The sequence below is a fragment of the Papaver somniferum genome, chromosome 4 (assembly GCF_003573695.1).
Source record: "Papaver somniferum cultivar HN1 chromosome 4, ASM357369v1, whole genome shotgun sequence".
Classification (NCBI taxonomy): Eukaryota; Viridiplantae; Streptophyta; class Magnoliopsida; order Ranunculales; family Papaveraceae; genus Papaver; species Papaver somniferum.
In genome coordinates this window covers 63255447-63268285 of record NC_039361.1, presented here as the reverse complement: position 1 = coordinate 63268285, position 12839 = coordinate 63255447, and the positions used below count along the sequence as shown (strand labels likewise).

Below are 12839 nucleotides of genomic sequence, written 5' to 3'. Positions count from 1 at the left end.
GGTCGTCTAGGCTTATTGATGCCTTATGGGCTTACCGTACTGCGTTTAAGACCCCCATTGGAATGTCGCCTTATCGGCTTGTGTATGGAAAGGCATTTCATTTACCTGTTGAGTTAGAACATAGAGGTTATTGGGCTGTTAAGCAGCTAAATTTTTCACTTGACAAGGCAGGAGCCCATAGGAAACTCCGGCTCAATGAGTTGGAAGAGATTCGTATAGATGCTTACGATAGTACGAAGGAGTATAAGAACAAAATGAAACTTGTGCATGATAAGAATATTTTAAGAAAGTCATTTTCTCTAGGCCAAAAGTTCTTGTGTATGATACCCGCTTGCATCTTTTCCCTGGGAAGTTACGTTCTCGATGGACGGGTCCTTTTATTGTTCGCACTGTCTTTCCTCATGGAGCTGTTGAGATCGAGACACCAGATGGTAGTAGTTCTTCGAAGGTTAACGGTCATAGATTGAAACCCTTTTTAGAGCCCTTTCCTACAGGTGATGTTGAGGAGGTCCCTCTGGAGGACCCTGTTTACCCTTGATTGACCATCGAGGCGATTGTATGTTATATATTAGTTTTTGATTTCTCTTTTCACCCAGGTACTATCTTTCTGAATTATCTCTTTACTGATTCCTCATGTTACTTTACTTTTTGGTATTGCTCTTTCATTAGAAACATTGAGGACAATGTTATATTTAAGTTTGGGGGTAGGGAAGAAATTTTTTGTTATCTTTTAGTCGCAATAAATAAACTCCAGAGCCTAGAAATTTATGCTTATTAAGGTTGGCACTAACCAATCTAAGTGGATGGGAACATCTTGGTTGTAGGAGTTGAGGAACCAATCTTATTAGATGGAAACATCTAAAGAGTCTATTCATAAAAGCACAGAGCTCAGGTGTTAGAATTAAAAAAAAACATGGTAGTTTCGCCATATCTCGTTGAATCCCAATCCCTTCTGTTTTTATTTCTTAAGTGATTTGGTGGGGCACACGATTCAAGTTGTTTCCATTGCTAGGTGAAATAGAGTGATTGAGATACAAAAAAATATGAGACCAGGCCATCATACCAACCGGAATAAATTCAATAAAGTCGACCACTGGTGCCCTTGTATATGCCAGTTGTGTTGACCTGGAATTTGGTTTATCGACCACTGGTGCCCTTGTATATACCAGTTGTGTTGATATTATTCAGAATGGTATCTCATTCCATTAGGATAGGTTCATCTTGGCAGAGGCCTTCAGACATATATGGGAAACACCATTCACTTTAAACCATCTATTTTTCTCTTTATCCATCTTCTTAATCTTTCCATGTGATTGGTTGACTCCGGTTATGATGTCTAGAAACTATCCAAGTAGAGCTCTGTCACTTATATATGAATTATAGTATGCTGAGTGCAAACTCGTGTACATCAATTAGAATTTCGCATCAGGGTACTTCCTCCTATAGTCAATGTTTGTATGCCAACCAAGGAGATTCTTTAGTGCCTTCTAAGGTTCTGCATAGATAGCTAGGGTCTGAAGTAATGGTTTTGTGGGTACACCTCTGGTAAACCCTCCCAAGACTATATCTCGGTTTGGAGTTAGGATTTTATTTTTCTAGATTAGTTTTGCTCGAGGACTAGCAAATAATAAGTTTGGGGTATTTGATAGACACATTTTTGTGTCTAATTTGTCCTCAATGTTCTGTATTGTTGATACTCGATTTCGTACTTATTATGGTATTTTATGTGTTTGTAGGTTTTTTGGGAAATAAACATTTTTAGAAAATTCGGCTCGGAAAGTTGTTATTTGCACCCGGAGGACACATATTATTCGGACTCTCGATATTGGTTAAGGGGTACCTCAATTACTAAGGGGAACCTCAGTTTCTATTTACACCCCTCAAGGCACCTACTATTCGCACCCCTATTCTGGATAGGGGGAAACCCTTTCTTCCCCATAGTTTGAATGTATTTGGCGGGAAGCAATTTTTGAAAAACCGAGATATGTTGTTTTGAAGCTGGAAGATTTATAGGGGGATTAGATCGCTGCAATCAATTGGATTAGTCCTGTTACACTTAAACAGGGCTGGTAAGTCCATTAAAATCGAATCACTTGAGCTTTAACGTTGGAGAGAAGGAAACAGGGGATTACGTGTATGGAAGATATTCTCCATTAAACTCGAGGGGATTTGGGGAGATTTTCTCGTTCCAATCAATTCATCCCAGCCTGTTATACTGAAACAGGGATGGTAAGTTCTTCAGATTCGAGAGAAAATGAAGTTCCGTGGAATTGATGCAAAACAGAGGTTGGAGATATCACGGGATTTTTTGAGCTGTATTAGGAAGGTTTGCGTCTGTTCTCAGCATTCGTGACTTATTCTTAGATGTGTCAACATGTTTGGAGTATGCTAGCAGCACTTTAGCGCATGCCGAGAAAGAAAAGGGAAATTATTCCCGTACATAAGAAATATTCAATGAGAATGATTCACGAGTGATTTGGGGAGACTCGGAGATGTTGTGTTGTATATAAGGAGTGTTTGAGACTCATAGAGGGAAGACAGAGAGTTTGGAAAGGATTTGGAACATCACAGAGACGAAATACGATCACCAGAGAAACCTGTTGCTGCTGCTGCCGTTGAAGAACATAAGACCTCAAGAAGTAGTCTTATTTTGTTATAGTATTTGTGATTGTTCAGGGACAGTATTAGAGCTACAGTAACAGTGACACGTCATCTGTATCGTTCTTTGGTTTGTAACAGATATAAGTGTTACAAACCCGATTTTAATCTTTTTTCTCCCATTTCATTATTTGTAAACACCATTTGAGCAATGAAATCAACTTTTGAGCATGTTTCCAACATGATAATGAGCTAAATCTCCCAAAACCAAGACAATGAGGAAGCTATTACGCATGAATAATTGGTAACTATTTTATTTTCTCTAATTTATAATTTATAATTCACTCAATCACTGCTTTTGCAGAGTTTTAAATTGTTTGCATAATTTTCTTAATTAGTTGTGATTCAATATGATGGGTTATACTTTGTTTAGTCAATTGATAATCTATGCTCAGGGAATACAATTGATATTTGAGAATTTGCCTGATTATTTGTGAGTTAAGAAAATAAGGGACTTAAAAGACAATTAGAGTTTTGGGTTATTTACCATCATTCATTCATGTGTAATTGTGGAATCAGTGTCTTGGTTATTTTTAAATCTTGAAATTAATTTTGCAACAAGTTTTCTATTGTTAAGTTTTATAAGTCTAAAATATTTTGCTTTCACAAATCTCAACGAACTTATTACTACAACAACTTGAAAATCACATCAATTGGTTCATGTGCACCTTGATTTATCAAAAGATGGAACAAAAACTCTTGGGTATTTCTGTGGGAGACATATTTATTCATTCTACAGACTTTTCTGTGTCAGACAGATCTGTTTATCAAGTCTTCGACTTTGGGTCGTAGCAACTCTTAGTTGTGGGTGAGATCAGCTAAGGGAATCAAGTGCTTAGTATCCTGCTGGGATCAGAGACGTAAGAAGTGCAACTGTACCTTGAATTAATGTGAGATTGATTAGGGTTCAATTACAGTCCAATCCAAAGTTCATTGGTAGTAGGCTAGTGTTTGTAGCGGCTTAATACAATATGGTGTTCAAAACTGGACTAGGTCCCGGGGTTTTTATGCATTTGTGTTTTCCTCGTTAACAAAACTTCTGGTGTCTGTGTAATTTCTTTCCACATTATGTTTTGTTATATAATTGAAATATCACAGGTTGTGAATTGAATCGATCACCTTTGGTTGTTGATTTAAATTGATTAATCCTTGAACATTGGTCTTTGGTACCGTTCAAGTTATTTCTCTTATTCAATCGGGCTCGCAAGTTCCTATTTGTTGATTGCTGATTGAATTGAGAATTAGAGATATTAACTCCTTGGTATACTTTTCTATGGATTGAGTCTGACTGTCTAGTTGATTCTCTTGAAAGTATATTGGAGTTTGTCTATTCAGATTGATGAACGAAATATTGGGGGTGGTTGTTAGACCCCCGCTTTTTCAGTATCTTCAATTTTCAGACATACGCAAAAAAGCGGAAGAATATATGGCTTTACTTCGTATTTGCAAGAAGCTTCGACTTAGAGGTGAAACTGATGAAGAAGTCATAGCTCAATCTAAGAAGGAATGGAGAAAATGGAAAAGTTATAATTTCAACTACGAAGCTCGAATGGCCATCATAAAAGACTTCTTGATACATCGTTAGGGATATTACTAAAACCAACTTTGTAATGCTTATTTAATGAGTATGTAATTGGTTGTAATGTGGTCTAATCAATGTAAGTACTGATACCTTTCAATCGTAGTATGTATTTATGTTGAAACTTTAAATTTCTCAACTTACATAGTCATTTACGGACGGGAAAATTGCCTCTTAAACATGTAAACCCAGCCGTAATACAGACACAATTGATTTTGAGTAAGATAACGGCTAGAAGTTCTTCACTTCCCTTCCGTTATTCGTATTCATGGCTGGGAGCTCCTCAGTTTCCAACCGTAATAACTTATTTATGACTGGTTCGACACATTTTCCCGACCGTAACAGGTAAAATACTCAGATTTTGATCTGATATTTAAAGGATTTGAATCAACCAAATTGTTATTGGGAGTTGGTTATAAGGTTTTCCCGAGTACTGTGACGAAGGGTTTCATCATTTTTCTTCAAAGTTTTCCAAAAATATTTCACCAAAATCACAAATTTTCCTTCATCAAAATCCAAGAAAACCAAGTTTTGATTTGCAAAAGATTAATCTAATTCATTCACTAATACTGATTAGTTAGGTAAATCAATTTGATTAGCGCTAATCAAATTCAGGGTAGATTAGGTATTACAACAAATATCAGGATAAGGAGTACTATGAATTACTATTTCATGACCCTATACAGCTCCAAAAAATCTGGCCGTTTACATCTCCAATAACAGGATTCCTTTTTAATTAAAAGAGGTCAGGTCTTCATCGAGGAGGATTGAACCTCTGTTCCTATACAAATACCTAAGGCTAACTCCTATGGGCTAGATTGAACTGCTAGATTGGCCAAAAAGTGTGGTAAAAAAGTTAACACTACTTCTGGATATTTCTCTCTCCTAGCATTTGCTCGCAGTTCAACTAGCAGCGAGATTGAGACGCTGAACTGTTCAGCGCTCAAAAAGTGGTCCAAACGCTGAACGGTTCAGCGTTATGCAAATATTCCAGGGTGTCAACGTTGAACCATTCAGCGTTTGAAGCCGACGTTGTTCCATTCAGCGTTTGAAGCCGACGCTGCACCATTCAACGCTTGACTCTTTTTTTTCCTCCAACGGCTATTTTTTCCAGAATTTCATTTTCTATATGTTTGCAAATTTGTTCCAATGGTTGTTTGTTTCAAATTTTAGAATTTACCAAAGTAAAGGGAAATTTTTAATTACATAGCAAAACAAGGTTACAATGTTTTTTGAAGAAATTTTAAAAATACATTAAAACTAAAATAACTTAAAACATAAAAAAATACATTGAAATTGAAATCCTACTTCTAAATAACTTAAAACATAAAAAAAAGTACATTGAAATTGAAATCCTACTTCTTCTTCTTTTTTTTCCGAAAAAGAGGCAAGTTATATTCATCATAGGACTCTGATTCAGGATCAGGAGCAATTACAGGACAAACTTGGAAGTATTTCACAGTTACAACAATTTCAAAAAGACTACAAGGACAACCAAATATCTTAAAACCATAATCCCAGGACGAAATCCGACAACAAACACCTACCATTCCTAACCGATTCAGAGGTAACAGGACAAGTTTAAACAGTCTTGGTTGGATCAAAAGCACATCCAAACCATATAACAAATCTAAAATCAATAGAAATGTTAGGATCCATGAATCCAACTGTTTCTCAAGGTTTTTTATAAATCATAGTGAAATATGTGACATAGGTGTAACAGGATCCATAGATCCAACCGGCTGTCAATGATTTTTTCAAAGTAACAGTAACAAAGGTAAGAAGTATAACTTAAATCGGCTATAATATGGTTGAATCGGTCTGGAATAATATGAGTCGGTATTTATGTGGGAAACATAAAAAAAGTACATTGAAATTGAAATCCTACTTCTAAATAACTTAAATTATTACTAATATATCACCATGAAATTGAAATCCTACTTCTAAATAACTTAAAACATAAAAAAAGTACATTTCATCCGTATTCAATTCATCCATACTACAATCAATAACAAAAAGGAAAAAAATATCAATCATACTAAATTATCATACAAATTATCATTATCATTCATTTTCATCCATACTAAATTATCCGTACTCAATTCATCCATGTTAAATTATCATACAAATTCATTATTATTCATTTTCATTATACAACTAATCAAATTATCATACAAATTATAATTCATTTTCATCACAAAAATCAAAATTTCATTTCTATTCATCACACATAATCAAATTAAATCCCTAAAAGAAAAAACATCACAAATAATCAAATTAAATCATACACATATCATCTACATCATCTAAATATGAAAGATCAATCATCAAATTAATTGAAATCGCACAAAAAATCAAAAATCATAAAACTTTAAACCTAATTCTTAAATTTCTTATCTTGAATGATTTCGTGGATGGAATCGCACCAAACCACCTTCAATCAATCACAAATCTGATGAATAACAAACCCACAGAAGGAATTTGAAAAAAAAAACTTCTACAACTCATTTTCATGGACATGCATTTTTCGGTAGTTTGAGAGTGAGATGTGAAAACAGATGAAAATGGGGAAGAAGTCGATTTTCTGTGAAGATAAACGTTTTCCTTAGACACTGTTCGGTGCAGCGTTTCAACCTAGCTGACCAAGTCAAACGTTGCTCGGTTCAGCGTTCACCTGGACGCTACACTGATCAGCGTTTCGCTGCTAGATTCGTCATCCCATAAAATTTAGGAGGGTGTTCATGCTGACGTGGATGACCAATCTAACAGCTAGATATCTAGCCCATAGGACTTAGCCTAACCACCATACTAAGCATTGGATGTTGACAAATTCCAATCTAATTAATACTCATCATAATCTGTGATAAACATGATGTACAGCTGAAAACCTTAGCCTGATTAAACGAGTACTTGCGGGTCACCTTTGGCTGGTCTGGAGTCTCAGGACAACCATTTGCATGTCCAAGTTTTTCTATCAAAGAATCCTTTTTTACTAGTTTGGAGACGGGGGTTTTCCCTAAAAAAATATGTTGCATCTTCAAGAAAAATAAAAGCTATGTTGTTGGTTTTTTTTTTCATTTAACACGTGGTGTTTTGTGGAAAAGAACATCTATGGTTGATACTTAACACCCACAACTTTTTGTCTTTATGAGCCAATGTTGCCGAGTCTTGTTTGCAATTTGCATGTCCTAGTCTGAGGCTGACTATCAAAGAAAAGAAAAAATATTTGAAGACGCTTCTAGTAGTACAAGATATATTATCATCTTTCGAACCTAAAAAAAACACGTTGGTCACTTAATATTCTCATTTCACAGCACTACACACCTCAAAATCATATGATGTGGCACAAAATAGTACTTAAAATAGGGCTTTTGGTAGTACAAGGTATGTTATCATCTTTCGAAAGTGAAAAACACGTGGTCGCTTATTAGTAAATGATTCTGGACACTTTTTTGATCTGAAATTGGTAGCATCAATTTCCTGTTGGCGCATCCTTAAACAGTTTGGCACCCCATATCAGCACCCTAGGATATAGGAACCTTATAGTTACTGAACGATGAGTCAATGGCGGATTGGGTCCGGTAATGGTGACCAGTCGTGTCAATGTATCATACTTTACGGTTACTAGGCTGTGTTTTACCGAAGTTTTTGGAATAAAAAGCACATCATAACACCACACAATTCCTTGGCACAACATTTGGAATATTTGTGAGTCGTGCCGGGTTGTGCCGGCCTACTTCACCCCCTACTTCAGTGATCTCTTGTTATGTCCATCGGCTGTACGAATATATTCTCCCAAAAACAGGTGCATAGCATGTTAAGGGAAAAGTTTCACAAAACGGACAATGAGTGTAAGCAAAGAGAGGTAAAATTCTAGCACCTATAAAATAACTCTACTTCTGATGGTCCTTTTGTCCAATTTTTATATGTAGGAATTTTTCTTGTTCTGTACAATTATAGAACGAAACTCCAACATTTACATGTGACAACTTCAATAATATCACTTCACTTTACATGAACCACTTCACAAGTTGCATATTTTGAGCGCAACCATTCAAATTTGGAGGCGTTCTTACTGATGGCAAACTCTAGAAGCTAGTTAGACTTGTCATTCGTCAAGTTCTTTTTCAATTAAACTCTAAGTTATTTTACGTAAGGAGTAAAGGAGATAATTTATGGGTTCAATCAGCAAAATGAAACACAAAGTTTAGTGAATACTAGAAAGTTTGAGAAACAGGAGCTTTATTAATCATGAACAAACATTTTTATTGATGTTATCACAGTCTTTGTAATGTAACTTGCATTTTTCTTATAAACTTTTCCTTTCTTCGCTTAAAAGAGAAAAAAAACCATTCACCTGACTTGGCTAATAACCTCCCCGATCATTTCTTTAAGATATTCTACTGATGCTGCTAATCCAATATTATCAATTACACTATTCTTGATCTTAAACATGTTAACATGATTTTCTCATCTTTAACATTACTGCTTAAACTAATTCTTGACTCTAAATTGTCATTAATCAATGTCAGTCTCGTTCTGCTGTGATGTATCAGAGTACTGTACTTATGACGCATCCGGGAATGCGAAGGATCAAGCTCACCAGCTTATACATATATTTAATAATGGAACGAATCACTAGAATGTATCAGGGATATATCACAAAGTTGGGCCGGGCTAAACACACCGGTTGTGAACCTGTGGTAGTCTCTTTCTGGTTGCAGCAATTATTGTCATGTTGCTATTTCAGCTGCTTCACTGTACTTCCTGGGCAAATGAAAGTTAAACTATGACTGACGCCGGTGTCCAAGTTTACCAGTTGGTGTATAGTCAAAACAGGGTATATATGAATTCCCACTCAAGGTTTCTGAAATATATTACCGCTGTTTTTGCTTTCTAGTCTTATATATACACACTTCATAAAGAAATCAAAACTGTATGTAGTTGTATTTAAGCACTGTGTACAATCAGTAATAGGTGAATAGTATAGATTTCAAACGCATGCAAATAGAAAATCACACAAAGGTCTAGAAAATCATTTTCAAACGAATGGCTGCCATTTATTAACACATGCAAATATATAAGAAGATCAACACATATTAAGTACATGCAATGAAGAATATGGAAACAATATTAGTACATGCAAAGAATAATATGTGATTGAATACATCCAATGTAGAATATGGAAACAAAGATTAGTACATGCAAAGAATAATATTGATGTAATTAGTTTTAATTTCTTTGATTTATCTATAGGAATAAATTTAATTCTCTTGATGTAATTATAGTATTAGGATCTTCACTCATTCAATGTATTTGTACAAGTATATATACAAAATAATGAAATTAATCTCAACACAGTTGTGTGAGATAGAAATCTCAAAACCCAATATTGCAACATGGTACTCTAGAGCTAGGTTAGTTTTTTTTTTTACCTACAACTGTATCATCATGATTGTTGAAGATGACATCCAAATACCTCCATCTTCCAGTAATCCTCCACCTAATAGAGATTCAGGTCTTCCTCAATCAAGTCCTTATTATGTGCATCCAGCTGACAACCCTACCACTGTCATATTTACTCCTCTCCTCACAGATGATAACTATTGCATCTGGGAAAGAGGAATCCGAAAAGCCATAAGTGCCAAATCCAAGCTAGGTTACATTGATGGAACCATCACCAAACCCACGGATCCAACTGATCTCCTCCATTGGACTCGTGCAGACGATTTGGTTAGTAGCTGGGTTGAAAAATCAGTCGATCCAGTTATCAAATCCAGTGTCATGTCTTTCCCATCTGCACGAGAACAATGGTTAGAGATTAAGAACAGGTTCTCTCATAAGAATGCACCGAAACTGTTTGCCTTGAAACAATCGATTTCATCTCTGAAACAAGAAATCAAAACGTTGTGATGTACTTTACTCAACTCAAGACGTTGTGGGATAAGCTCGATACATTCAGACCTCTTCAACCTTGCATCTGTGGTGCAGGAAAAGATTTTGTAGATCATCATACCCAAGATAGAGCCATGGAGTTCTTACAGGGGCTGCATGACCGTTTTTCTGCACCGCGCAGTCATTGTTTATTGATGGAACCATTGCCATCAGCATCCAAACTCTATAATCTCGTGAGGCATGAGGAGGAGGAGCAAGGTATAAACTCATCCTCTCTTACTCAGGTTGAATCTGCTACACTTAATGTTTTTCGCAGTGCTCCCAACTCAGAAAGACCAAATCAGAGGTCTTTCTTTAATCCCGGCACTACATCCAACGCTGGCAATGGTACCAACAAGAGACCCAGACCTTTTTGCGACCACTGCAACAAACATGGTCATACTCGGTTACCTGATGGAAGCTCAATGGCTACCCAAAAGATCTGCTGAGATCCAGAGATATTCCAACTCCGGCATATGCTGCTGCTGCAATTGTTCCCAATACATAGGCTGCTCCTGGTATAACTGCAGCTCAATATGCCAGACTTATGTCTTTACTTGAACCAAACAATGGAGACACTGCTGTCACTCCATTTGCCAATTTTGCAGGTATTACTCTGACTTGTTCTTCTAATGTTTGGATTATAGACAGTGGTGCAACTCATCACATTTGCTCCTCTCTCTCTTTTTTTTCTTCTTACACATTAGTTATGAACCCAATCACGGTTCAATTACCAGATGGTTCGAATATATCTGTCACTCATATTGGGACTGTGAATTTATCTCCCATTATTCAGCTACTCAATGTTTTTCACATTCCAAGTTTTAAATTTAACTTGATCTCTGTAAGTCAGCTTACAAGCACAGCAAACTGTTGTATCAATTTCTCACACGAGTCTTGCATCTTTCAGGACCGTCTCACGAACAAGGCGATTGGATGGAGTAGGCGTATCGCTGGCCTCTACCATTTCAGTTTCCAACCATCAGTTTCATCTTTAGATGCTAATAAACCAGTGGATATATGGCACTGTCGTCTCGGTCATCCACATATGGATTGTTTTAATTTTTTAGCTCGTAATTTTGCTTATGTTCGTTATTCATTTAAACACTTATGTGATTTATGCCCACGGGCAAAACAATCTCGTCTCAAGTTTAATAACAATATTTCTTTATCAAATGATCCATTTCAATTGATTCATGCTGACATATGGGGTCCTTTTTCTACTGCTTCTTTAACTGGTGCAAAATATTTTCTTACAATAGTAGATGATTACTCTAGGTGTACATGGGTATTTTTGATGAAAGTAAGGTCTGAAACCTTGTAGTTTCTCAAATATTTCTTTGCCTTTGTTATAAAACAATTTGGGCATCATATTACCAGCATCTCCTCTGGTATCAATTCATTAGTTACTCCTCAATTACAGACTTTCAGGTCTGATAATGGGTCTAAGTTTAAATCAAATGAACTTCAAACTTGGTTTCATCAAAATGGAATTCTCCATCAAACCAGTTGTATATATACGCCACAGCAAAATGGTATTGTTGAACGCAAGCATCGCCACTTGCTCAATGTTGCAAGGTCTTTACGCTTTCAAGCTAATTTACCCATCCAATTTTGGGGAGACTGCGTTTTAGATGCAACATATTTGATTAACAAATTGCCAACGCCGGTATTATCTCATAAATCTCCACATGAGTTACTTCTCTATTCGCCACCAGATTATTCACATCTCCGAGTGTTTGGTTGCCTTTGTTTTGGCAGAAATATACGTATTTGTAACAAATTCGATGAACGTGCTAAGCCTGGCATTTTCATCGGATATCCGCATGGACAGAAGGGTTACAAAATGTTTGATATATCAACAAAATCTGTGTATGTATCACGCGATGTAGCATTTCATGAACATACATTTCCTTTTAAAGATATGTCTTCATCAGCATCAGTTCCTGTTGAGCCTTCACAGCCTGATTATTCTTATTACGACTCCATATTTCAGTCCCAATCATGTGGTGATATTCCCAATCCTGAGCATTCTATCCCATGCTCTCAGTCTCAGTCGCATTCTGAGCATTCAGATCCTGACGTACCTTCTCATGATTCCGCTGCACAACCAACTATTGCTACACGCAATTCCATGAGTGGCTCGTCTTCTGTCCGTTCCGCATAATCAATTTATATCGATACTACTATTGTTCCAGTAGTTCAGTCACCTGCCGTATTGCCAGGCTAATCAACCACATCTCCACCTATTCAGGTGCCTATCTCTCCAGCGATTCCATCATCAGCAATACATTCACATCCATCTCGTTCTCGTAATCCACCATCCTATTTAAAGGATTACCATTGTTTTTCTACTAAGGATGCGTCTTCATCACTGTATCCAATGACAAATTATTTGTCCTTCTACAAGTTCACTGCTTCACACAAAGCTTTTTTAGCTTCAGTTATTCTCACTGATGAACCGAGATCATTCTCTCAGGCAAATAAATGTCACAAATGGCGCGCAGCCATGGCCAAAGAAATCATTGCTTTGGAAGCCAACGATGCTTGGATATTAGTAGATTTACCACCTGGTAAAACATCCATTGGCTGCAAATGGGTTTTTAAAATCAAGTTCAATGCCGATGGTACCGTTGAACGTTACAAGGCTCGACTGGTATCCAAAGGC

General features: G+C 36.4%; 1 protein-coding gene across 1 annotated transcript; it reads left to right on the top strand.

Annotated features, from left to right (window-relative positions):
* The first annotated feature begins 9688 nt into the window (after positions 1–9688).
* LOC113272609 lies at positions 9689–10150 on the top strand. The gene has a single exon (XM_026522422.1). It carries the CDS (start codon positions 9689–9691, stop codon positions 10148–10150), a length of 462 nt encoding a protein of 153 aa, XP_026378207.1.
* The last annotated feature ends 2689 nt before the right edge of the window (positions 10151–12839 follow it).

Excerpts from the sequence above, each read along its gene's own strand:
- LOC113272609 (XM_026522422.1), top strand. The coding sequence starts at position 9,689 with ATGATTGTTGAAGATGACATCCAAATACCTCCATCTTCCAGTAATCCT.